This window comes from Chamaea fasciata, unplaced genomic scaffold (assembly GCF_029207755.1).
Source record: "Chamaea fasciata isolate MVZ Bird 193981 ecotype frontalis unplaced genomic scaffold, bChaFas1.0.hap1 SCAF_7, whole genome shotgun sequence".
NCBI classification, from domain to species: Eukaryota; Metazoa; Chordata; class Aves; order Passeriformes; family Sylviidae; genus Chamaea; species Chamaea fasciata.
In genome coordinates this window covers 59,510,285-59,536,462 of record NW_027094092.1, presented here as the reverse complement: position 1 = coordinate 59,536,462, position 26,178 = coordinate 59,510,285, and the positions used below count along the sequence as shown (strand labels likewise).

At 44.8% G+C, this 26,178-nt stretch overlaps 1 protein-coding gene across 13 annotated transcripts in view; it reads left to right on the top strand.

Moving 5' to 3' along the window:
- The first annotated feature begins 4,856 nt into the window (after nt 1-4,856).
- Nucleotides 4,857-26,178, top strand: part of KTN1 (kinectin 1) — a 53,127-nt gene continuing 31,805 nt past the window's right edge. For 9 of the 13 annotated variants that reach the window (XM_066189084.1, XM_066189083.1, XM_066189081.1 and 6 more), the window contains exons 1-15: nt 4,857-5,420; nt 7,043-7,180; nt 9,517-9,684; nt 11,960-12,090; nt 14,422-14,538; nt 16,919-17,059; nt 18,917-19,023; nt 20,343-20,475; nt 21,518-21,605; nt 21,907-22,073; nt 22,694-22,762; nt 24,360-24,397; nt 24,975-25,065; nt 25,297-25,365; nt 26,066-26,103. In XM_066189084.1, coding sequence (XP_066045181.1) covers nt 4,898-5,420; nt 7,043-7,180; nt 9,517-9,684; nt 11,960-12,090; nt 14,422-14,538; nt 16,919-17,059; nt 18,917-19,023; nt 20,343-20,475; nt 21,518-21,605; nt 21,907-22,073; nt 22,694-22,762; nt 24,360-24,397; nt 24,975-25,065; nt 25,297-25,365; nt 26,066-26,103 — 2,018 coding nt within the window. In that variant the 5' untranslated portion in view covers nt 4,857-4,897. The remainder of the gene's footprint in view (nt 5,421-7,042; nt 7,181-9,516; nt 9,685-11,959; nt 12,091-14,421; nt 14,539-16,918; nt 17,060-18,916; nt 19,024-20,342; nt 20,476-21,517; nt 21,606-21,906; nt 22,074-22,693; nt 22,763-24,359; nt 24,398-24,974; nt 25,066-25,296; nt 25,366-26,065; nt 26,104-26,178) is intronic. The other 4 variants (XM_066189082.1, XM_066189074.1, XM_066189078.1 and 1 more) reach the window with 3 other exon arrangements.

Genomic DNA, 26,178 nt, shown 5'->3' with positions numbered 1-26,178 from the left:
TCAGCCAGGTGTCAATGAACTCAAGGAAGTTTGATGGGCTAAAATCCCTGCCTGCTCCAACAGCTCTTTTGTGTCACATCGCAGCAGCTCTGCTGTTTTTTTTGTCTTGGGGCATGAAAAACCCATCTTGTTTTTTCAATAACACACAGCACTGCTTAAAAACCCCAAAACTAAACCAACCTAAGCTGTACTTAAGCAGTTTTCCCATATCCTGTACCGACACTGATGTTTAATGAAGTTCCCTGAGGTTTTTCTGGCAGCCCCCCTTCCTAGAGCTTGAGCCCAGCAGTGCTTTAGTCATGTAATACTGAACAAGTCACAGAGAGCTGGTTGCTCTTGCTGTGTGAATATGGAATAGGCATGGAGAGGCTGAACTTCTTGTTTAATTTCATACCTTTCCTGTGGCAGATCTGGCTTTAGTTGCCCAAGTTGCTGGGCATCATCTCTGGAAAAGCTCTGGGGGAGGATGAGCTTGGGAGTGAAGCTGTTTTCAAGAGGATCCTCTTTGCAGCTGGCTGATACGGAGCCGTGTCCCATACTGTGTGCAGATTAGGGAGAACAAAAATAGTGTTATCTCTTTGAGGAATTTATTGAATCCAGATACTGCTCTGAGGCTTCTTGCTGTGTTCCCTGTTGGGTGCGAGTTTGCTTGCCAGCTTGAGAAAATCCCAGGAAAACATCCCAATTAAAGGAGCTGTTGCCTTGGCTGAACCATACGTGGTATCTCTTAAACTGCTTAGTCTTTCAAAAAAGGCACCTTGGTACCTGTAGTTCCCCCCTTTCATGTTAGTTTTTCAAAGAGGCACAAATCCCTGAAGATGATGTGCATTTTGGGACCCAAGCTTTTCTAGAAGCCGTGCTTCTTGTGTGCTGGGACTAAGCTATGAGCGACTCATTAGCCAGATGGAGCTATAATTTATTTCTATTTTCTCAAGTAAGTTAATCCCCTGGACCTAAACTGAATGAATATCCTGTGAAATGTGGTATCTGCACAGGGTGAAACTTGAGATTTAAATTCAAAAAGGCAGAGAGGGGTGGGTTAGAAAATCCAGGGCAGTGTGAACTGGCAGGGGAAGTCAGGTGCAGGCAGTAATAGCCCACTGGAGTTCAGAAATAGTTATTTTTTTCCGTGGCACGGGCTGTGTTCAGGGAACAAAAGTGCAATTCTTTTGTTAAAGGCGGGATGGGAACAGTAAGCGGGTCTGTGCACGGCCTGGGACAGATGCAGCTTGTTCCCCTTTTTCAGAATGACTAAAGGGATGTTGTGAGGTCTGGAATTTACGGGTGAGACGGGAGCATGTCTGCAAGGGGGGAGCCTGGCACGGCTGCTGGCCTCTAGAAAACGTGATCAAGAGCAGGTTGAATATCAAATACGAATGGAAGGTGAGTATTTCGCCAAATACTTTGAAATTTGGATGTAGCTCAAGTCGCCGTGCCTCCGTAGGGAGGGGGAGTGCAGTGTGCTTGCTGCTGTGGGAGTGCCTTGGCTGGGATTGTGGGTTTGGGTGGGTGGGGAATCGGTGCAGCCGCCCTGGAGAGTTCTCTGAAGGAGCTGTAAGTGATAAAAGTCCCATTGCAGCACTTCTTGGGGGGGGGAAAGGCTTTTTTTCCTTTTTTCTTTTTTTTTTTTTTGAGAGAGTGTCTCCTAACCGGGGTGGTAAAACCAAATGGAGCAGTTAAGCTGGTAGGCGAAGGTGTGTCAATGTGGCATTTGCTTTTTTTCTGCTTTAATACGAAGAGTTTCTTCATCCCGTTTCTTTCTGCGTGGCATAGAATTTCCCCCCCCCGCCATTGATTGGTTCTGTTTTTTTCCTAGATGGCTTGTCAGTGTAATACAGAAAAATAAATGGAAATGATGGAACTGTTTTAGTAATTGTCGATTGTCAGAGGACAACAGGAAACTGTGTGTGAGCCAAAACACTGCCAATTTACCCCATGGCAAGGATGCCACTTTATAAAGACATTATGACAGGGGGTGGTGTGATGGATGTTGTTTTGTCATTCTGCGTAGAGCCAGCGGCAGTGGGATCCTCCTAGAGTGAGTTTTAAGTACCCTTGCTGGGCTGAGATGAGAAATTGGTGTATGGCCATCAGAGCAGAGCTTTTGCTTGCTGTTCCTGTGTGCTTAATCAATTCTAGTTACACCCTGAGACTTCTGTTTAGATTTAGGGTTTTTTTTTTTTTTTTTTTGAACTGTGCTTCCATGTGAAGAACTGGATTTGTGTATGGAGTTCAGAGATCAGCTCTACCTTCCTCTGCTCAGTGTTTGGGGTGGGAAGGTCCATGTGGCTCGTGTTTGGCTTTGCCCTGATGAGCAGGAGGGGGACAGGAGCAGGAATGGAGCCTGGGGAGGCTCTGGACCTCATCACTGCAGTGTCATGCTCCAGATCTGGGAGATGATCCCGTTTTTGGGGAAGTGCAGGGAGGAGGGAGCAGGGCGGGGGACGGAGTCTGGCCAGAGCTTGTCCAGCTCTGAGATCAGACCTCAGCCACTCCAGCACTCATTCCCCACCCCGACTAGCTGCTGTAATTATGTATTTATGGCTCCTCTGGAAGCAACTGTAGCTTTTAAGCGTGTCTCCCCTCTCTCAACAATCTCTTTGTGGAGCATGGCGTGCCTCGATGGCCATCGTGCCCTCCTGACCCTGGAGCCTTGAACCTCTTTACCAGCAGCACATGTCCCCCTGAACCTGTGGTTTGCCCTGAGCATCTGGTGTCAGATGCTGGGAAATGTGCAGGGACTGACAGGGTGTGACTGTCCATCCCATGAGTTCATGGCTGGCTCCGTGCTGGTGTCATCAGCTGGGCTGTGCTGGGCTCCCTGTGCTCGGGTATCGTAACTGTTGCGTTAACGTATTGTAATGATCAACTTAATTACACTTGTGAAAAAGCTGCTTAATTACATATTTACTTTGGGGATTAGCTTTTCCCCGTAAGCATTCAATATTGACTTTGGCTGAGACAAATTTTCAAGATCTGCTTCCTTCAAGAGATGACTAATATTAGATCACTTAGTGCGGGGAGCTGGGTTTATCAAGTAGCTGTAATTAATCATTTTGAAAGCTCCAGCTTAGTTTTGAGCATCTGTGCTTTTTCTCCCCAAAAGACAAGCTTTTCTTCCCATCCCTCTCAGCCCTTCCAAAACTTTCTATGCTGGATGTAATTTTAGACCCTGTAATTGTCAGTGAGCTGTGTGCATGCAGAAAATAAATACAAACTGGGAGGAGACTTAATGTTAAGACAACTGGTGAATAATTAGTGTATTGAAGCCTTAGTCTTTTATTTGGATAACTTAATAGCCAAATTAGAGTTCCCAAGCCTCGCTTTCTGTGCTGCTCAATGCACTGTACAAATATATTATCACAGTAACCCCTTTCTGTCCAGAAATTATTCTATATAACAACTATTCCCTCTTGAGCCGGAGCCAGACTCCGCACCGAGCTCTCTGCAGTGTGGCAGGATGGCACAAGCCAGTTGGTGAGAGCAGCTTCCAAAACAGTCAGGAATTGAGGTAAAACAACTTTAAATGAGTAAATCTTCTGCCCAGAGGCAAGGAGAGCCTGTCCTCTCCTTGCACCACGCAGTTTCTGCGTGGACTTTATTCCCTGTGCCCTCGGTAGGCACATCTGTTTTCATTTTTCAAGTGGCAGTGGAAATATTCCGAGAAACCCGGGTTAAATCCCTCGCCTTTCATTCCCAGGAGGATGGGCGTCCCAAGGGACACTCGAGTTGAAGAGTCATTTTTTTCTTTTGTAAAGGAAAATGTAGTTGTGGTGTGCGCTTCCCATGATGGGTTTTAAACTGAGTTGGTGGATTGGGAATTGCACTTGCCTAATTAGTTTGGATTATGTCTGGATTATTTTTTTTTTTCAATATTGGGTGGTGTCTGGTTTTTTTGGGTTTATTTTCCTTCTTGGAACAGACAGTCTGGAGAAGATTTGGATTCTTCCTGCAAAAATCCAAGTCTGTTCATAGCAATCAGTTGTGAAATGGGAAAATCTGGCTTTTTTTAACCCCAAAGTTGGGTTTTTTAACATAGTTTTGACTTTTTCTTTAACTCTGTGGTTCCTGCATTTTAAAAAAGAAAATATATATAATGTTTGGGACAAAAATATTGTTTTCAGCAAATTATCCTGGAATCATCTGGTCTGTATAAGTGCCCTGGAAGTTTTATCTTTTGAACATCACATGTTCAAAATAAGTAACAGATCTCCCTGTTTCTCCATAAACGTATGGAATTTTTGTGAGTGTAAAGCTGGGTTTTAGACTTCAAAAAGCAGTTTTGAAAATACCTGATTCTTTATGGGTGACTAAAATTCGGGGCTCTCTCCTGTCTTCACCTCATTCCACTTCTGAAGCTGTCATAAATCTGGGAACAAAAGGAAGGTGAAATTTAACTCCCACTTGCCAGGATAAGAATCTTATTTCATGGAGAAAAAAAAAAAGAAGTGGTGTTCTGCATATACTGGTGGCTTACTTCACAGCCTCTGGAAGTGCTGTCTCATGTATTTCCGAAACCAAAAGCTTTAACTTTATGGAAGTGATGTGGGAAGGAAGAGTGAGGAAGATGAAGAAAAGCAGGGGAAGGGAATTATTCTCTCCCCAGATCAGCAGTCTGGCTAACTGCACTTCTTCCCATCCAGACCAACAACTTCGGAGCGAGTGGTAAATGATTCCAGAAGCTGTTCCATGGCTGATGTAGTTTGGTAATTTTATTAAAGCTACTTTGAGGCTACTCTATGACAATGAGAAATTTTCTTTTATTACTATAGTTGGTGGAGGAAATAACGCTGAGGGAAAAACTGTTCAAAACCTAATTTTTCTTTTTTTTTTTTTTTTTCTCCTTTCTCCTATAGGTTTTTTTTTTTTTTTAAATCATAGCTAAGAAAAAAGCACAATGGAGTTTTACGAGTCCACCTACTTCATCATCCTCATCCCTTCTGTGGTTATCACGGTCATCTTCCTCTTCTTCTGGCTTTTCATGAAAGAGACTTTATACGACGAAGTCCTCGCCAAGCAGAAGCGGGACCTGAAGTTCCCGCCCACCAAGGCCGACAAGAAGAAAACCGAGAAGAAGAAGAACAAGAAGAAAGAGGCTCAGAACGGGAACATCCACGAGTCTGACTCGGAGAGTGCCCCTCGGGACTTCAAGCTGTCTGATGCCCTGAGCACGGATGAGGAGCACGTCGCTGCCGTCCCCCCGGGCGTCCCTGAGGCCCCCGCCGGCCTCAGGGAGAGGAAGAAGAAGGAGAAGAAGCACAAGGCCAACCAAGATGATCACGTAACTAAGGACTCGGAAGGATCCAAGTCTTCAGGCAAGAAAGTAGATCCAGTCCCTGTTACAAAACAGCCCACTCCACCATCTGAACCAGCAGCAGCTAAGAAGAAGCCTGGGCAGAAGAAGCAGAAAAATGGAATGGGTATCTGATGTTGCATATGCTTCTTGCACAGAACGCCAAAACTGTGTTCTGCTTTTTTGCAAGGCCACAGAGTGTCTCTCACAACTGTTCTGCCTGATCTCTACGGGGCAAAGCTCCCTTCTAACCTTCTCCTTTTTTACGAGCTATTGCTTTTTTTCCCCCCCTGTTTTTCATCTGGCAGCAGTGCTCTGGTTTTCCTCCTCCCTTCCTTGCTTTCTTCTCCCAAAGATGAAGTGAAACAGAGTAGCTTGTTCCTCTGCTTTGCTCTGTGGTTTAGCTGCTTTGCTCTCAAATCCAAATTTTGATTACCTGAGAGAAGTCAGTAGATTTTTTTTTTTTTTCTCTGTGCATTCTGAGCCAGGCTGTGAAAAAGTGGAATCCTAAGAGTGGTTGCTCTGATAAGGGAGGGCATCTCAAGAAACCTCACAGCAGTCTGCAAAATAAATCACTATATGAGTGCAGGCTTAGTGCACAGAGAGGTGTTTGGTGGCTGATTCATGGATTGGTGGTTGATTCATTGCTGCCCACCTGCTACACCTCTGTAACTGAATAGAACTGATGCTAAAACTGGTCTGGCTGTTGTGACTGAAATATCCAACCTAGAACAGACCAAAAACTCTTCAGAATCACTTCTGACTGTCTTGACCGTGTCCTCAGCAGATGACATGTCTCACTGTGGTTGTCTTGACTAGGAATAGAAGTGAAAAAAAAGAATAAAAATACCCAGTTCTAGAAATAAATGGAACCCAAGATATTTGCAGATCCCCTTGTGAGATGCAGGCACAGCAGGTCTGCACAGGGAGTGAGGAAAAAGAATGACATTGCTGCTTGATGTGGTAGATTTTTTTCTTTTTTGGAAAAAAAAAAAAACGGGGAGAAAAAAGACCCACCCACTACCAACAGAGAAAGTATCCAATCTTGTTTGTGGGTGTTCTCCAAAAATCTCTGTGGCACAGTTAAAATGTGGTCTGCAAGCACAGTTCTGAGGGCAGCCACAATGAACTCTTATCCTTGATTACAGGAGCTGACACCAGAGCCCTGTGCTGTGCGTGTCACCTCTGACAAGAATCTTAATATAGCACAGGCTGTCCAAAATGATAAAAAAAAAATCTCACTAGAAACTGCATTTAAAAAGAACAGCTCCCTAATGGGGAAACACTTATTTTCTGCTTCTCACAGTCCCAGTAGCTATTGGGGGTGTGTGTTTAAAGTGCCCAAGTGGGTTCACGGAGGGGTAAAGTGCACTTCTAAATAAAAAACTAATATGGGTAATATGTGCTGTCTGCTCTGTCACAGTGAAATCTGGATTGGAGTTGTTAAACTGTTCCTTGCATTGCCGTGTGTTCCGCTTGCACATGAGACTCCTGTCTTAAAAATCACTGGGTGCTGTAGCTCTTGACTCTGCTAAACCTTCCTGTTGCTTTGGGGTCTCTCCTGATCTGGGAATTGTGCGCGTGAGTCTCTGTGTGTGTGTGTATATGTGGATAAATTCATGTTCTGATTTAAAAGGTGTGAGTTTGTTTTCCTGGGAGTGGAGAATTTGGTTATTACAGATCTGCTGGTTGAAAAGTAATGCTCAGAATATACAGAAGAGCATATATTGTCTCAATTGTCTGTTGCAGATGATCAAGACAGTAAGACTGATTCTGTTGTGTCTCCTGCCAAAAAGCAGGAGCCAGTGCTGCTCCACCAGGAGATAAAACAAGAAAATGTGTCGGGGAAGAAGAAGGTCTCTGCAAAGAAGCAGAAGGTTGATAATGGTAAGAATTCAGTCTGTGACGTTGCTCAGTTAAACCTTTTTGCCATCCATGCTTCAGTTTCTCTTCCTTTGGAAAAGGAACTCGTAGAATAGTAACTCTTTTGATTTGAAAAAGCAGGAATTCCAGGTAGAAAAGATGGCTGAGCCTGAGCTCCTGTTGAATTTTATGAACATCTGGTACCACTGGAGCATGAGATAATGAATGTTGTGAACCTTTCTGGGCTCTCTTGGATGCAAACATCCACGCTTGAATGAGGAGTAATGTGCAGACTTAGAGTAAAAGCTGAGCAGGCTCTGTGCAAGGCATGTCTGGCGCTGCTGCAGTCATCTGCCCCAAACAAGATTGCAGTTTTTTTCAGCCAGTTGCTTTGACCACATTCCTCTCTTATTGTCCTTTTGTTGGCTGGCTCTTGCTCCAACATAAACTGTTCATCTTTGCTGTCAAGGCCTTCAGTGTTCGTCATCCCTTGTTCTCTGCCAAGATGCTGCTTCTTGTGTCCTCTTGGCTCACTGTGCCTCTGTGTGTGTGTGTTTTTCTCTTTTTTTTTTAATTTTTTTTACAATGAATGCTGTTGTGTCTGGCTTTTGGACACAGTGTGACCATGAAGTTCTCTGAGGCCACCTTGTTAGCTTGTCAAGTCTTTCTCTGCTGGGGCAGCTCTGAAGTTGGAAGCTCAGGGGCTGCTTCTGGAGGACACACTGTTGCCCACTGTTCCCTTTAAACTTCGCTCAGGTTACCAGGGTGCAGATCTGCACTGTAGGGTTCCTGTATAGCTGAAAAACTCCTGAATGGTTCCTGGAAAAAGCCTACTGATGGGGAACTTAGCATGGCATCACCTTTTATGGACGTTCTTTCGCTTTTTCTGGTGGAAATGGGTGCATTGTACTTTTTTATGGGCCATATACTTATCTGTACGTGGCAATAAATATCAGTGCCAGCTCAGCCGGCAGCAAAGCTGAGCTGTCAGTGCTATAGGGCAGTAACTCATGCATTATTTGAATGCAAACTGTTTTCTTTTCAAGCCAGCTCTCCCAAATGACAGAATAAAAATGAGCTGTGGTGGCCACCAGGACTGGCCAAGACATGACTGTGGGGATTTCATGCTGCAAAATGTCTCATTGATACAAAAAAAGGTTTTGAAAGGAGGGAGAAGTTAATAAGGAGAGAAAGGGAAAATAAGAGGAGAGCAGCTGGAGTAGCTGCTGGTTGTTTCTGCTAGAGGAGAGCTCTCCTCTCTTCTGAGCTTGCAGTGGACCTGCAGGTGTTTGCTGGCTGCATAAGTGGAGAGACACCAGGTGACACAAAAAGGTCCATCTGGCCTGTTCTCCTCCTTTGACAGCAGCCAGAATTTAGGAGTGTTTTATAGCTGGCTCTCAGGCAGCATACTTGTTCTGCACTGATGCCCAGAACCCTGCATCCCACCCAATTCCTCCTCTCTCTATGCTGCTACCTGGCATCTGTTGTCCATCAGCCCTGCAGTCTGGGCTGGCTGGGGCAGTGATTTTCCTTTTGGCCCATGCTCAGCCTCTGGCATCCTGCAGGCAGTGTGGAGCAGGAGCTGGGCAAGCAGCAGCTGCAGCTCTGGCTGTGCCCCTTGCCCCGGGTCTGTCACTCCTGCTCTCCCCTCACCTACTTTTGTCTCTGCTGAAGAGCTCTTTGGGCAGAGGCTGCTCCTCACCATGGTGATCCAGTGGTGTGGGAGTGGAGACCTGGGGTTGGGCAGTACCTCTGGGTAGCTCTCTGCATGTTAATGATGCCCAAGGCCTGCTCTGACAGATGAGAGATCTTCATTAAGTGCAGTGGAGTCTACGTGCAGAATAAGCTCGATTGCTGCCCTTGCTGCGTGTTCTGCCTAAGTGGTTGTGTTCACAGGTGATGTAATCCATGAAAATGCTGGCAGTGAAGTGCCAGCTTTTAACAGAATAGAGACAAAAGGCTTTACTCATATTTTAGGGATGCTGAATGATTTCCTTCCTGCACAGCCACAAGTAAAACCGTCGCATTGATGCAACGTGCAACTTTCTTACTAAAGTGAAATGAAAGTCAAATGGGAAGGTTCTTCTGTTCTTCTTGTTAAAATGCTGAAAGACAGCTTTGGAAGTAGAAATTTAATTGAAGCTATTAAATTACTATGCATCAGAGACCTTTATTTAATGGACTTACCTGAAGACCTTTAATGAGTTAAACTGTGAAGGATAGTAGAAATGGAGAGTATAACTAACCATTGAGGTTAGAGATGCTTTACTTCAACTCTTAATATGTTAGGCACCTTTTCTAAAAATGTTGGTGTCAGTTATTACAAAGCTTTAACCCATCCTGTGGACTTATGATTACAGTTTTGGTGGATGAACCTCTTATTCAAGCAACTACTTATATTCCTTTGATGGATAATTCTGACTCAGGCACTTTGGAAAAGCGTGAGCCGGTTGAAGTTGTAAAACACAATGTGAATGAGGGCATCCAGAAGAGCAGTGGCAAGAAACTGAAGAACGAAACAGATAAAGGTAAGAAACTGATCATTCAGTCTGTTCCTGGCACAGCCTGCTTGCAGACTTCAACAGGGAAGAGGGGAGGGGGATCCTCTCTGATGTCATGTGAGGAAGGGATCTGGGGAGAACATTTGTGGCTGCAGGATGCTCTTCTTGTGTGTGCTCGTTTCTGCCTTGTCTTTGGCACTGTGGAAAGGGCTCTGTGCCATCTGAATCCTTTCAGCTCTGACTGGGCTTTTGTGTCCCCAGTGAGCAAAGGGGTGATCACAGACCACACAGATGCAGCGAGGGAGTTCACAGTGGGGAGTTCAGACATTGCTCACAGGGATGGACTCCCAACCCAGGGTGTTCAGTACAAGCTCTTGGAGTCTGCTGGAGGCTGGGAGGGCAGCCTGCATGCTCTAGGGCTGTTCATGGAGCTATCTGAGGCTGACCCAGTGCAATACAGAGTGACCTGAAGCAGATTGTCAGTGGAGAGAGTCTGGCAGTTTCCAGGGAGACTCCTGAATTTTCCCTTCAGTGCAGCTGGAATTGGTTGGGACAGGGAAACTTCCTTCATACTCTCCCACAAATGCCTGGAGTGATTAATGAGCATTGTGTTCCACTCCGAAGCTTTAAATAGGCCTCTGACCATCTCAAAGCCTGACAAACTTACTGAGCCATGAGGTGAGACCTCAAATTTGTGAGCAGCCAGAGAGAAGCCAGGCAGCTGAGCAGTGACACCCAGCTCAGGTTTGGGCAGAAGGCTGATTCTTCAGCACTGCCTGGTCACTCACTTTACCCTTTGGAACCTCTCTTTTTCAGTCTTGTCTTCTAAAATCCCCCCTCAAAAGCTTCCTGGCAGCTCTTTAATTGGATTCCCACATTCCTGAGGCTCCTCATGTGCTTCTGGCTCAGTGGCTGCACGTTACTGTCCTGCAGCATCAAAGCCCCTCACGTGCAGCCGTCCCTTCTCATTTCCTCTGCACGCTGTGACCTTCTCCACGAACTCCTAATTCTCCTGTGTCAGCTGGGATTTGCCCTCCCGATATAGAAATCTTGCCCTGCTCTAATTGTAAGCTCCTTGGATGCGAGGGCAAGGTCTCTGTGCCTTCAGGGAGCGCAGGGCTGGGGCAGGTCCTGGCCCAGCTGTGATCAGTTCCAGGCTCACCGGGCTGTGGTCTCAGGATCTTGGCATATTCCTGGAAACAGCATCACTGATGATGTCAATGCAGCACTGATGTGAGCCGAAGTGAAGGCTAAGTTGGATATAGGACTAGGAGAGAGTGTGCTAGAATTCCTCAGCACTCCCTCCCCATGCTCTGTCATTCAGTGATTTTATGCTTGATAATTTCTTTTAGGGCATAGTGTCACTGCTGCTTCTTTGTTCTTTGCTTATTTCTCCGACAGATCTTTGGGTTTGATGTGTAACTTGGTTTCAGGGGCATGTTTAGCACCTGTGGTGAGAAACTCAGACCTGTCTCCGTGTTCTGTGGGACAATTTCTGACCAAGCATCACTTCTAAGCTTGTGCTTTTTTTAATTTTTCCCATCCCTTCACATACTTTTGGACACTGGTGAATATTTGGCAGAGGTATGGGGTGCCTTGGTCTTGTGCTCCCAATTCCTGGAGTCAGAGGGCCACCTAATGACCTGTCTGTGAGCAGCCTGTTTGTGAGCAGTGTTTTCTGTTAGAGAATAGTTCGGTTGAATTGTCTTTCCTTGTGTGGGTCTTTTTAAGCACTTGGTCAGCCATTAAAAGGGATCTAACTGATTTATCTTCCTACTGCTGAACTCTTCTTGCAGCAGTTCCCTCAATCTAAATTTGGAAGTTAATATTTTTGTCTTCCATATACTGTAATCAAAAATGTGCCAGTTTTTAAATTAATTAACTTCTCATGTGCATATTGCTTGCACAGCCAGGCTGTCCTCCAAATTGAGAGCTCAGTTTAAATTACTGTCATGATACACTGGAAAGGACTCTTCAATTTTTCACATTTATGCTATTTTTCTCCTCCAAAAATCTGTGTTATGCTTTGTCTTCTTGCTAGCAACACTATAAACGTTACCAACTGTGCAAACAAAGTGGTGGGATTTTCTCTTTTCCCAAAACTATCAGCTGGCAGATTGTTATCGGGTTTAAATTGGAGAGATGTTGTTTTTGCTGAATGTTCATGACCTCTTGCTTCTTGGCATTTCAGACTGGAATTAAACATAATGCATAATGATACCCCATCACATGCTGTTTCAAGGCAAAATAAATAATTCTGTATGGAGTCCAAAGTAAATAAATCCTCCCTTCTGTGTTGCAGAGAATGCTGAAGTAAAATTCAAGGATTTTGTAACATCCATGAAGAACATGATCTTCTCTGAAGACGAGGCCCGTTGTGTAGTGGAGGTGTTAAAGGAAAAATCTGGTGCAATTCACGATTTCTTGCAAAAGGTGAATGACTGTGGAGTGTGGGGGAAATTCAAAACTTATTGAACAAACAGAAATTGGAAGAGGTGCTGTCAGATCAGCTCTGTCAGCATTCTGTTGTGATCTGGGGACTCTGGAAGACTCTCTCCTCTCCTGCTGCTCTGTGCTTGCCTTGCATACAGGAATGAGCCTTTGAGCTGCCATGTGCCATGCCAGGGGTGGCTCTGGCCACTTGGAAAGACCAGGAGACCAAGGAATAAAGCAGGAATTCTGCTGCTGACTCGTGTGTGTTGGCACAGGGAGGGATGGCCAGTGACTTTTGGGAGTGGTCTTCCCCGAATGCCTACATAGGATAAAGCTGTGGGAGGAACTCAGAACAAGCTGCTGTGGCTGTGCTCTTCATCAGCTGATTCTGTGTTTTGCAAGTCTATACAGTGTAGTTTGATTTCTTTGGATATTTTTCATGGGATTGTAGGGCAATTCAGGTTTGGAGTCCAGCCTCATAACTTCAAGCAGGACCAGCTCTGAGGTCAGCCCATACTGCTCAGGGCCTTATCCAGTCTGGATATCTTGAAGCCTGCAGGGAATGGGTCTGCAAAACCCATCTGGGCAACCTGTGCCAGTGCTTGGCAGTTCTTTTTAATTCTTGTAGTTAAGACAGAAGAGAATGATGTCCACCAATATCTTACCAATGCAGAATCACACAATCCTTGGGGTTGGAAGGGAGCTTTGGAGGCCATCCAGTCCAAGCCCCTGGCCAAGGCAGGGTCAGCTGGAGCAGGTGACACAGGAATGTCTCCAGAGAGGGAAACTCCATCTCTTCCCTGGGCAGCTGTTCCAGGTCTCTGCCATCCTCCAGGGAAAGCAGCTCTTGTGTTTTAGTTTGTGGCCATTGCTTCTCGTCCTGTTTCTGGGCTCACACCTACTCCTCCCTGCCATGACTCACTGTGGGTGTCACTTTGTGCTTGTCACATCCCGTGTGTCACACTTGGACTCTCGCAATCCTGAGTTCCTCTCCAGACACAGTACCAGAAATGCAGAACTGGCCTGTGTCAGTGCAGTTAATGCAATGTATCAGCATAACAACACAATTTGGGCAGGGAGGGGCTTCAGGAGGCTGTGCAGTCCAGCTGCCTGCTCAGAACAGGTCCAACACTGAATTCTGAGCAAGTTGCTCAGGGTTTTGTCCAGTTGGATCTTGAAAACCTCCAAGGACAAAACTCAGTAGTGCTACCCTTGGAATGGAGTTGCCTGTTGGAGCAGCCACCCTGCTTGCTCTGGTTTTTTTTTTTCTTTCTTTTAAAGGAAGGTTTGGTGTTAAAGGTGAACCTTTAGGATGAAAATGAGTTCCTGGGTTTGTATACAAAAAAAAAGGGAAGTTTTTTGTAGGTGGAAGTGTGAATTGTGTTCTCTCTGTAGCTCGTGCAAGTCACTGACAGTGTGGTTGTACTGCAGGCATGCACATTACCACTAAAGGAGAATTTCCAAACAAATTCAGGGTCCGTTTATGGTACTGACACTTCTTTCCTTCTTCAGTTATCAGCCTTCAATGAGGGAAGTCCAAGTAGTCCAATCTCTTCCTCAAAGCAGCACCAGGTCTGAGGTCAGCACAGGCTGCTCAGGGCTTTATCCAGTCTGGGCTTGAAACCTTCAAGGGCTGAGACTGCACAACCACCCTGGGCAACCATCACACTTCACTGGGTCCAATCTGAGCACAAACACACAGAATTTGTGCTCTTTATGGCATTTATTTCATTTGTAGGACTAGTATGCAAGTAGCAGGACCATGGGGGTTGTCCCTCTAGGTCTATTCCCTGGAGTATCTCTGAAACTTTGCATCAGTGTGCCAACAGAAACGTAATTGCATCAGCTGGAGGCTCTCCTGGGAAGTGGAAGGAGATGCCAGATCCGTGTTTTCTTTTCCCTTTGTGGTGAGATATTTCAAGCAATTACATTTGTTGGATTATACCTGCTCTGAGCATGCACCAGTTGATCTTGGAAGTCCTTCCCACCGCAGCTATTGACTGATTCAGCATCCCTGCATCTTTTCCCATTATTTCTCTTAATGGCTGTTCTTTATTTTCCCCACTGCCACCACAGCAGCTCTCTTCCAATGGGAAGCACCTTAAGAGCCCATTTACTCTCTTAATTGGTTTCCATGCTTTGCAAATGCATTTCTTTGCCTGGTGAAATGGGATCCATTAGTGGCAGAGCTGGGAACGGTGGTGCCACGTGCACCTTGCAGATGGAAAATTTGGGGGCAGGAGGGGGTGTTTCCTCCTCTCAGGTTTGCTCTGCTGCCTTTTAGTGTGCTGTGCCACTACTTGTGGTTATTTTTATGTCATCCTGCTGCAGGCCAGCAAGGCTGAGACAGCTGCAGCTCTGCACCAGCTCCAGGACAAGGAGAAGATGCTCGCGGCGATGAAGGAGGAGGCAGCTGTTGCAAAGGAGCAGTGCAAGCAGCTCTCCCAGGTAAATGTTGAGGTGTTCATGGGCATGGAGAAGAGCATGGAGTTGTGGGACTAGCAGCCAGCAAATGCTGGTTTACTGAGTTTAGAATAAGCCAAAAGGTGGGATATTTTTACTGAAAAAGCTTACCAGGACACTACGTTTGGTTTTACAATGTATTTATGCAGTTACTTTCCAGTAGTTTTTCCAGGGAGTTCATTTACTGAGACTTGTAAGCTGAGCCTGTTTTTCTTTTCAAATGGTTACTTTTAAAGCACTTCCTTCACTGCTACGAGACTGTTCTGTGGATGCAAATATTAAATGTCTTTCCTGCAGTGCGGTTTTAATTTGGTCCATATCGTAGCATTCACGCGCCTGTGTGCTTCTAGGCACAACAATCATTGGTTTTCTTCAAGAAGGAAGATACAGAAAGTGCAGACTGCTTGCTTAGCCCCTGGTGCAGCTCTGATTGCTTTGGAGTTGGATGCTGATGCGTCACTGTCAAAACCAGTTTATAAGAATTTGCCTTTTTATGAACGTTTCAGAGGAAAACGGTTACGGTAGACCAAATAATGAGGCAGATACAGACTGAATTTTGGAGTCTTGGGAAGAAAGATTTATGTGTTTTGGCTGGTCTGGAAGCACATGAGCATTAGACTTGGGCACAGAAAGCTGAGTGGCCAAAGGTTGGGAGCAGAGTGGCCAGAGGATGCAGGAGTTGGGAGCCTTGGGAGATGAGAAGGGAAGAAGGGAGTGGGTATTGTGCACGGTCCTGTCAGGGCACAGATGTTTACAAGTGGGATCAAGAGGTTTGGGATAGTCACTGTGTAACTGTAGGGAGAAAGGGGCTTGTAATGTGTTTGGAGGGAAAAAAGAAACTGGCTCAGGACTGCAGAATCAAATTGGAGAGAGGGAACTGCTGCTGAAGGAGCAGAGGGAATGGTTGAAGGAATCTGAGTGTCAGGAATGCAGATGTGGTCGGGGAAAGAACATCTGCAAAGTGGTGCTTGTAAAGGAGAGGCAGGAAGTGTAGAGAGGTAGGAGTCACCAGGGGTTTTTCCCATCTGGACTGGGGAGGGGAAAAGCTGGGAGAAGATGGATAAAAGCTGCGTTGCTGAAGTATCAGAATAAACAAGGGATAAAGCTCAGCTTGACTGATAAAAGCTCTTATCTTCCAGTTGATGTGTTTCTCTGAAAACACTGTCAAAAGCTAAAGGTGCTTTAAGGTGCAGAACAATTCCTGGAGGGATCTTGATAAAGATAACACCTGGAGAGGATAAATGAGAGCAAGAGCTGAGTACCTCAAGACTCAGGGCTATTTGGCCAAACACATACTGAAGAAAAGTTTATCTTCCCAGGATCTCTGGTTCTGCCCTGACACGGGGTAGCTGAGTTACTGAGAGCTGCAAATGAATGGTGGGATTGGTGTAGGATGGAGGAGGCTGCAGTGTGTCCAGATGCTTTTCTTTTAATTGCATCTTGGTTAAAAAAAAAAAAAAAAAAAAAGTTTCAAGCTGTCTGTATTGTATTTGCAGAAATGCCTTGGAACTTGTTTGATCTACAGGACAGAATAGCTTTTATTTAAACTAAAAGGTGAAAAAGACTATAATTACTCCAAAGAGATGGAAGGTATTCAGGCTAATAATTTAGAGCACTTGAATTGTGTCAGGGCTCCCTGGCAGTGTTAGGAGCTGTGTGGCTGGAAACACCTGAAGCTCGGGTGGTACAAATTCCTATTTGTGTGATGGGAGCTGCTGAAAGCTGCACTTAATGTTTTTGCTTACTACAGCAAGTGCATTTATATTGCAGAGGAGCAGCTCTGTGGATTTCTCAGGTGTCTGGGTTGAATTACTGGCTAATAAAAGATTCAAAAGCAATGTGTATTTTCATCTGAAAGCTCTAATATGGCATCATGCTGGTGGGATTCAGGGCTTCTCTGGCCTTTGTAGTGCACTAATAGCCCATCTCCTGTGGCAAAGCTGTTGGCTTTGCAACCCGCTGCAAAGCAATTATTTTGTTCTAAAGTGCTCTATTTTGCCACGGTTCTTTACCTGTGTTCTTCCATTTTGCTAAACCTGGGATGAAAATCTAAGCTTTGTCCTCTGTCATATCAGTGGTTTAACTTGTTAGGACTCTGTGATTTGGCCAGACCTGATAGAAATAAGACTCCCAGCTCTTCTGAGACAACGCAAGACCAGTGTTTAAATTGGGATTTGTGGTGTTACAGGATCAGCATAAGGTTTGGGAAGTTTGGTCTGATTCTGTAAATTTGCTGAGCGAAGATTTGACGCTGACTTCTGTTTGATACACACTTGCTGTGTTTTTAGTTCTCTTAAAGACTCTCAGCCTTCAGAAAGCAGCAGTGGGTGACTTGTTTCCCTTTTCCTGTCACTCCCCACGCCAGGAGCTGGTTGCAGAGAAGGAGAGGAATGGTTTGCTCACGGCCAAGATGCGCGAGCGCATCAACGCGCTGGAGAAGGAGCACGGCACCTTCCAGAGCAAAATCCACGTCAGCTACCAAGAGTCTCAGCAGATGAAGATAAAGGTAAATAAATGCTTTGCCAAAACTGCTGGATGCTCATGCACGAGCAGATGGGTGCTGGGAAATCACCGCAAAACTTTGTGGCAGCTTGCTGATTTGAAAGAAAGGCAGGGAGTTCTCACAGGTGACTTTTGTGGTGTGTAAAGCCCAGTGCTGGCCTAGTTACTTTTCCTTCCTGGTGTTCTGCTGAATTGTTATTCAATTAAAGTGTGAAGTCTAATTGAAATACTCATCTTAAGGGAGCCACTAATGCTGGTGATCATTTAGCAGCAGATAAATGTCTCTGAGATTATAGTACAGAGTGACAACATAGCATAATACACATGAAATATCATTGCCTGAGGGAGTGCTTTGCTGGAAGTATTTGAAGAGCAGCCACTCGTATTTTGTTAAGACTCCTGTTACTTTGTATTGTAGTTGCTTTATGGAGTGACCTTAGGAGGGTTTGTTTCATCAGATTAAAGAGTTTAGCTTAGAATTTTCGAAGGAAAATGGCCCATCTTATGCTGAGATTTCATTCTAGTCATTCTTTCCTGTGTGGATGTCACAGCATGAAGCCCAACGTGTGAACTTCCCAACTTCAAAACTGTATTTTCTGTCTTGGCCCTTTGGAGAGTAGCATCTGTGCAGTTCTGGAGCAGAGGAAACCTCCTTGGAACCTGTGTAGATAACTGGACAAGGAGAGGGTCTTGCTGCTGGCTGGGGAAGGGGGAAGGAGACCTGGGCACACCTGGGAGACTTCAGCAAGTGCTGCTGTCTCAGGCTGAGCTGGAGAAAGGAAATACAAAAGATCCAGTTTGGTCCTGCTCCCTCTGCTGATGTGCTGCAGCATGGCAGAGGAACTGAAAAAGGTCACAGCTTCCAGATGGATGGGGTTTGCTTCTCTTGGGATCTTGTTGGCATTAAAAAACTAAACAGGTGAGGAAAAGAACCCCCAATAAATGTCCAAGGCCCAGCTTGTTACATTTGTTGGGGCAGAACTGGAGGTGACTGCCCTACAAGGGACTGCTCCCTGCTGCTGTGGTTCTTACACAAACATTTATTTGGATTTTCCAGTATAAGAAATGCTCACTGATGAATCAGCCACTTGATGAAGCTGCGTTTTGGAATGGTGTCAGCCATATCTACAAACTGGCACTGATAAAGGGAGAGTGTTGTGTGTGCTTGAGGATTTTCAGAGCAGACTTTTGGGCTCCAAGACCAACTCTGCTGTGTTTGCATATACACAGTCCATTTTTTCTCCTTTAGAGAAAAGATTCCTGTCTTTTGATTTTGTTCACACTATTCTGAATTGTTATTAGGGCTTCTTTTTGCCTCAGTTTGGAACCTTCCTGAAAATCAGGATATAAGATGAGGACTAGCCTTTTGCAGTTTGCCTGCTAAAATCTGAGGATTGTTAGTTATTTGTTGCTTTTCCTGGTTTATTGAAAGGAACAGCAAGTGAGGATTGTCTGATGATAATTCACAGGACATTTGTTTTATTTCCCTTCAGAAAAGCAATATATTGGTATCCAGTTGATAGATATCCTAGGTTATGTAGCTGAGCTATTGGTATTCTGAATAACATTTACATAGTCTTTTAAAACAATAGAAAAGGTTGCCTTGATAAGGCTGATGCACTAATATAAAAGGAAACCTGTGCTTTGATTTGAGCACGAGGGTCTCAGCAGCACAGTTTAATTTAAAAAATGGTGTGTGAGGAAGGAGCAAAGCTCCCCCTCTTTAAAAAAAATCCACTTAGTTTTATGTACTGAAACTATTGTGATACCTTACCTATTTCTACAAGCTTTTCTTTGTTTGTTTGTTTTTATTGGTCCTTAGCTTAATCTTTTATGGAATTGATCTTTCTTTCCCCATCAGTTCCAGCAGCTCCGTGAGCAGATGGAGGCAGAAATAAGCCACCTGAAGCAGGAAAATGGTATCCTGAGAGATGCTGTCAGCACTTCCACCAATCAAATGGAGAGCAAGTATGTTGGCAGCTATTTGGAGCTCTGTGTGTTTTTGAGCCTCCCCTGAAGAGTTGTTCTGGCTTCTGCTTCTTTTGTTTCCAAGTCCTTGGCTGTCTCTGAATTAGTGGTTAAGCTGGGAACACAGATATTTCGGGCTGGACAGGTAGCTGGTGGTGTTTGCATTGAGCCAGGGCTTTCAGAACAAATAATTACCTTTTTTTTTTCAACTTGAAGCCTGAGCTTTTAGGCTGTGGTGCTGAGACTTTAAGAGAAAGAAGTGCAGCAGTGCTCAGGCACCTGTGGTGTTTTTGGCAGGCTGTTCATCCTTCCCTGGGGCTTTAGGAGAGGTGCTGGTTGTGGCCTGTTGGGAGAACTAAACTTGAAATATCAATACCCTGCAGTTACTGATGCTGCTGGAGTGGCACTTGGATTTATCTGCTGGTGGTGCAGGTGTTTGGAGAACCAAAAATTGTGTTTTGTGAGTTATGACTTGGGCTGCCCCTGTGCTGGCAGGGAGGATTTTGTGCCTTGTGCAGCTAAAAGCTGAGCACCCTGGTTAAGGTGTATAGGAGACAAAACTGACGCATTATCCTCTCTCAGATATTTGTTACTGAACGTCATGTGCTCAGAGAATGGTGTGGAACCCTCGTTTTAGGTGTCCTGTTCATTTAAATGAAACATCATTATCTTTCAGACAGTTATCCTGGAAAGGCTTTGACTCAAGCAAACCTGAGATAAAAATGAATTGCTTTTTACTTGCTTAGGCACAAAGGGGAACCTCTTAAAATTCTCCCCTTGGGCTGAACGAATGCATCATCTCTCCCAGCTGAGAAAGTGCATCAGATACCTCCATAAGTTAATAGTGAGGCCAAGGCCAGGAGGCAACAAATATCCTGAAGAAATGTGTGCAGTTTGTAGTCCAGGAGGAGCAGTCCACAGCAAGCCTGAGATCCATAATCCTGTATGGCAAGAGGAAAAGAATGGGAATTTCGATGTGAGGCCTTTCCTTGTGCTGAGCCTCTTTAGTTTACATCAGCCTCCCCAAACCTTGCCAGGCAGCTTGCAGACCCCTTCAAGGAGCTGATGCTTGTGGCTTATTGCTGACCTTTTGCTCCTGACCCTGCCTTGTAGCTACTGAACTTGTGCTGATGACCGGGAACGACGGTTTTGCAGCTGTGGCCAGGAATACCTGACGCTCATCCCTTTCCTAGGATAAAACAGCTTTGTGGGGAGGGGGGAAACACCCCAAACCCACCTTGTACAACCCTTTGCTTGCAAATATAGGACTCGGTGTTGACATTTGAGTAGCAAACCCCTGTGGGAATGTTTGTTTCCAGGCAGTCGGCCGAGCTGAACAAGCTGCGCCAGGACTACGCGAGGCTGATGAACGAGCTGGGGGAGAAGAGCAGCAAACTGCAGCAAGAGGAGCTCCAGAAGAAGAATGCAGAGCAGGCAGTGGCTCAGCTGAAGGTGCCTGGGGTTTTCTCTGCCTGTCAGGTTGTGCTCAGGGTTTTATCTGAGCCGGGACGTGAGGCGTGTGGGAATTGCTTTAGCTGCTTGTTTCTGGTAGGCTCAGCCAGCCTAGGGGTTTGTTTAATGTTTTTATTCAGTGCGCTGGGTTTTGAGTGATTACAGACCTCCCTGTGAAGTGAAACTTACCTTCCAGGTAAATATCTTTTCGACATCACCAGTTAAGCTTTTTATTTTGCTTTCTGTGAGAGTACATTTCCAACAGGAGTTGATACTTCAGAGGCATTCATCCCAATGGCACTGGCCTGGTGTGGCTTTTATTTGAAGCTATATGCTTTTGCTGAAATGCGTGCTTAATTTTTAAAACAAATATACTTTTTAAAGAGTTAAAATGTAAGTGGACAAGCTTCTGGATGAATCTCTTTCCATTTCTTTGGAAGAAAAAAGTGTTTTGCTTTTTTTTGTAAAGAAGAGAAGGTGTTTTTCCTTGATTCTGGATGAATTTTTGTTTCTTTAAAAGAAAATGTCTTTTGCTTTTTTTTTTTTTTTTTAAGAAAAGAAAGTGTTTTCAGGTAAGAATGTCAATCCAGAGCTCATGATTTCTTTAATATTTGCAGTTAAATCTTACATACCAGAAGTTCTCCCTGCCTTTTTCCCTGGCAGGTGGAGAACTGGTATCTAGAGTTGAGATGTTTTAATTACTGAATGCAGATTTATGTGATGCTTGGCTGGTCTGGCTTCTGGTGTTAATTCTGAACTATCGGGGCAAAGATGCTACATTTTAATATTACAGAAGCTATTCTGTTAAGAGCCTATAATGAAATCCTGTTCACAATTTGCCTTTCAAATTAATAGGCTAAACTAGTCTAGGAGGAGGATTACAGAGCACTCTGTCTCTCTGATGTGCCCTAATGGAAACAAGAAACAATTTCACTTCATTGCCATATGTTTTGGGAATAGCACTGAGGAGATGCTCTCTGAATGCTTCAAAAATAAATTGAAGGTTAGACTTCTTTTCATCAACTCTTTCTTCAATGTGAAGGTCCAGCAGCAGGAAGCAGAGAGAAGATGGGAAGAAATCCAGGCTTATCTCAGGAAAAGAACAGCAGAACACGAAGCTGCACAACAAGGCACGTACCACAGAATTCCCAAATAATGCTTACTGCAGTGAGCTGGCTGTTCCCATTTGTTAAAAAAAAAAAAAAAAGGCATTATTGAGCAAATGCCTTAAATAAAGCTCAGGTGAAGTCAGCCCTGCTTCAGCACCCTTGGGGAAAATGTTTTGGGATCCCAGGTAGTCTGAATGCTGATGGGGGAGCTGAACCTTGTTGGAGTGAGGCTCCGAATCAGCCTCGCCATTTACAGTGAAAATGATTTCCCCCAAAGTTAAATATTGACTTCTGAATTAAAATCCTGACATTTCTGCTACAGATGTGCAGAATAAGCTTGTGGCCAAAGACAATGAAATCCAGAGCTTGCACAGTAAACTTACTGATACAATGGTGTCAAAACAGCAGCTGGAGCAGAGGATGCTGCAGTTATTGGAGGCTGAGCAAAAGAGAGCTACTGAGGAGGACTCCATGCAAATGCAGGTGCAGGTAGTACTGCTCAAGTGTTTCAAGGGTTTGGGGTTCTTCCTTTCACTTTGTGTCTGTGGAAACACAGAAATATCCCTGAAATGCTGCTTTAGTGAAGCTTTCCCACTGAATAAAGCATGAAAAAACCCCTGCTTATGAAGTGAGACCTTGTGTGTGGTGCTTTGAGGAGGTGTGGGGCCACCTCACACCTTGAGAAGCACTTGGGGCAAGTCAGGAAAAGGTGCTGACCCCATTTCCCAAGCTGTGGAAGGATCCATGGTGTGGGGAACACCCTGGGAGAGCAGCCAGGAATCTTTGATGTTTGTGTGATCTCCCTGCTCCTGGCATCAGGCGGTGAGAGGCAGCAGCATGGACATAACTCTTGAGGGCTTCAGGGAAACCAAATGGATTATGGTGGAGCAGGGAATATTTTTCCTTGATTCAGAACAGGTTCTGGTGCTTCCACACCAACTGGTTACTTGTAGTGGGGAGAAAAAAAAAACCCAGCATCTTTTGTAAAGTGTCTGACATGTAAATGCTGAACTGTTCTTACTAACATAATCATGGCTAAAAGCTAATCCTAGCAAAAGTCGAGTAGCTGCAGATCTCAGCCTGCTTTTCTTTCTGTGCTCTCTTACAAGGAGCTGATAGAGCAGAATGATGCTTTGAATGCTCAGCTTCAGAAGTTTCATTCACAAATGGCAGCCCAGGTACAGCATGTTCTCAGACTTTCTTTTGTAGTCATGACTTGTGAACTTTCATTGAAAGTAAGACTTTTTGTAGCTGGGTGTGAGATGTAATGCTGAAAGCAAGAGAGTTGTTAGCATCCTCTTTTCTAATGTTCCTTCAACTGTTTTAAAACTTTAAGCTTCTTTTTTTTTGGGCAGGGGAAATCCACTTATTTCCTCCCATAGTGGCTTTCATTTCTAACTAAAGGTTATAGTACCTTATTCAATGTTTTTTTTCCCTATAGCTTTGCATGTCTACAATTCTGTCTTTTGGTTCTTTTGGTCTTTCTGCAGTCTTCCTGTGCACCACCTGATTGTGCTTTTTCCCTTGTGGTAGCTCCTGTATCAAGCTGTCTGTTCATTTTAGTGCTGATTTCTGTGCAGAAGCAAAAAAAAAAACCAAACCAAAACAAAAAAAACCACATCAAAACCCCACCAAACCTGCACAATGCCTTTCTCAGTTATTATAATCTTTAAAATTTTGGTTTGACTTGTTTATTTGAGACATTGTTTCTGTTGTAAACACTGTGTAAAGCGTCTGGATCACTAGAGTTGCCTCCATGTAGAGGAAGGTCACAGAAATCAGCTCAGAAAGGCTTTGGGGGCACAAGTGGAGGCTGTTCCTAAGCAGTTGGGTGCTGCCTTCTTTTAATCACAGATGTGCTTGATGGAATTTGATTGAATTCGACATCAGGCTGAAAATCTGGCTTTGCTTGAAGTGCTTTAACCCATTGGGTGGAGAGAGTGAGAGAAGAACCACTCTAGATTCACAGCATCTTCATGGCCTGCTCCCCTCATCCCTTTAAGGGCTTTGGAAATAAATTCCTAGGGAAATTTTACATTTTAGCTCTGACTTATAAAGGGAGGGTGCTTGGTGGTGTGTGCTTTCCCCAGGTAGTCTCAAGTGGCCATGAAAATTCAGTGGGTGTGAAAATAACACTTTGGAGAAGTGAGTTGGGGCTGTGTCCTGCTCTGGATGTCAGGGGTGATGAAACTCTTTTAGTTATTAAGAGGAACTGGAATTGTGAGCATGGAAGTTCTGTCACAGTCTGCAGAGATCCCTTGAGGCCTTCAAAACCAGTGTGGTGGGTCTCTCTTGCCCTGTTGTGTGTGACAGCCTAGGGGCAGGCTTTTTCCAGAGGGAAAAAATGCCACTTGCAGATTTTGTGGTGCTGTTTCTGTTCACAGCACAACTCCTGATACACTGTGCAGGGTTCTCTTATTTATTTATTTTATTTTATTTTTTAAATTTGAGTGGTTTGTTAGCAGACTCTCCCATAAAGCACTTAGTTCCTGGGAGGGAAATGCTGGTGAGCCCCATGGCTTGTTTGAATCTAGTAAAGGGCAAATAAGATAAGAGAGGTCTTTTTTCCCTTCATGTTGCATCAGGCCAGAGGGGAAGGGGCACTGGTATGTGCTGGTATTCCTTCAATGTTCCTTAGCCAGGAAATAGTTGGAAGCATCCTGTGCCAGTTTAAAATAACCAGACAAATGCTATTCCTGGCTCAGTGGAGATGAGGATTCTTCAACTTGCTTTACTTCCAGTTATTTGATTTGTTTTTTTTTTTCCCTCTTGCAGACCTCGGCTTCAGTCCTGGCAGAAGAACTTCACAAAGTGTGAGCATCCATTTCCTCTGGGATTTGGGAGGTGTTGCTGCCTTTCAGTGCCTGCCACCTTCCCTCCCCTCACATGCAGAGCGTTTGGGAGGGACTGGTGAAGGAAATGTCGCCGCCTGTGACCAACTTGGGAGCTGGGAAACCTCTTCCTACGGATTTCCCTTCCGTGTCTGGCCTCAGGTTTGGGGTCTGCTGTGGCTCTGAGCTGCAGAGAAAGCAGCACCTCCTCTGTTGTTTATCCCTGCCTGTGTGCAGGGTCAGTGCAGCGTGCAGGAATGTGCGTGACAGTGAAGGGTTGTTGTCATTTGGGCTGTGGGGCTGTGCCAGGAGGTTTCTCCCTCTGGGAGATGGGCTGGCAGTTGTGTTTCAGAGCTAGGGAATGTCTCATAAAGTTTTTGGCAAGCAGACAGCATTTAAAATGGAAAAGCTTTTGGACTCAAAGTGTACAGTCAGCAGGATTTGGTGTGGGAGCTGGACTAAAGGGCCGAGGGTGTATTTTGGGTTTAGCCTGATGCTCCCTGTGCCTCTTCCATCCACATTTTCTGTGCTGATCTGTCGCTGTTTCCCCCTCGTGCAGGATTGCAGAGAAGGACAAACAGATAAAGCAGATGGAGGATTCATTAGGCAATGAACGTGCCAACTTAACCAGCAAGGAGGAAGAGCTCAAGGTATAATAAAAGCCTGTGCAAATGCCAGCTGACCCAGTCTTTGTGTCTAGTAAGAGCCTTTTCAGCTACAAGTCTGCTCTTCTAGGCAAGGCCAATGCTAGATGCTGGGAAAGCTGTTGATAAGAGAACTTGAGGATTTCCCTTCAAAAAATCCCCTGAAATTTCGCCCTGGAGAGTGAAAGACTATCTGTGTATGAACTGCAAATACATTTCTTTTCTTCCTTCCTTCAGGTCCTACAGAATATGAACCTCTCCCTGAAATCAGAGGTACAGAAGTTACAGGCTCTGACAAATGAACAGGTGAAGTTTTGATTTTCCTCCCTTCCCAGTACCTATTCTGTCATAAATGCAAATGCAGATCTGTTGGCTTTAAGCAAGCTCTGCTTAAGCACATTAATGGTGTGAGGCTTCCGGATTGGGCTAATATCTGATTCCCTGAAGTTCTTAGGGCTGGAGTGGGGCCTAATTCTTCCCCCTCCTTCACCAGCAAAGTCTTGTACATGGCTATCCAAGTTCCTGCAGCATTTGGCTTGGTTGGTTTAGATTTTCAGGCACTCAGAGTGCAGGACACTTCCCAGCTGTAAATAGGCAGGTCTGGCATTTGCATACAAGATTCATAAACATCTCCCCAAAAAACCCCCAAAGCCCACAACTCCCCCTGCCTCACCGCAGTGATGTTTCTAGAGCCTAACAAAACGCTGTCCCTGTGTTGCTGCTTATGTGGCCTGCTCATTACAGAAGTGGAAATGAAGTGTTTAATTAGAGATAATCCCAGTTGTCAAATGAATCTCTTGGAGATGGGTCTTGCCTTTGCGTAATTGCGTGCTTGTAGATTGGTGTTGTAAAAGTGCAGGAAGACAAGCTTACCCCTTTCACTCTTGATTTCAGTCATGTGCTGGGAGGCCAAATGACTTGTTCTAGCTTTTTAATATTGTGGAATGAAAGGTTGATTGAATCATGTGATGTATCCTAAGTCTGTGTTAATCCTCTTTATATCTAGGCTGCTGCTGCACATGAGCTGGAAAGGATGCAGAAAAGGTAAATAGCTCTGGGATTTGATAAACAATGTTTATCAGTCTTTTATGTTCTTTTCAGTGATGCTTTTTGTAAGAC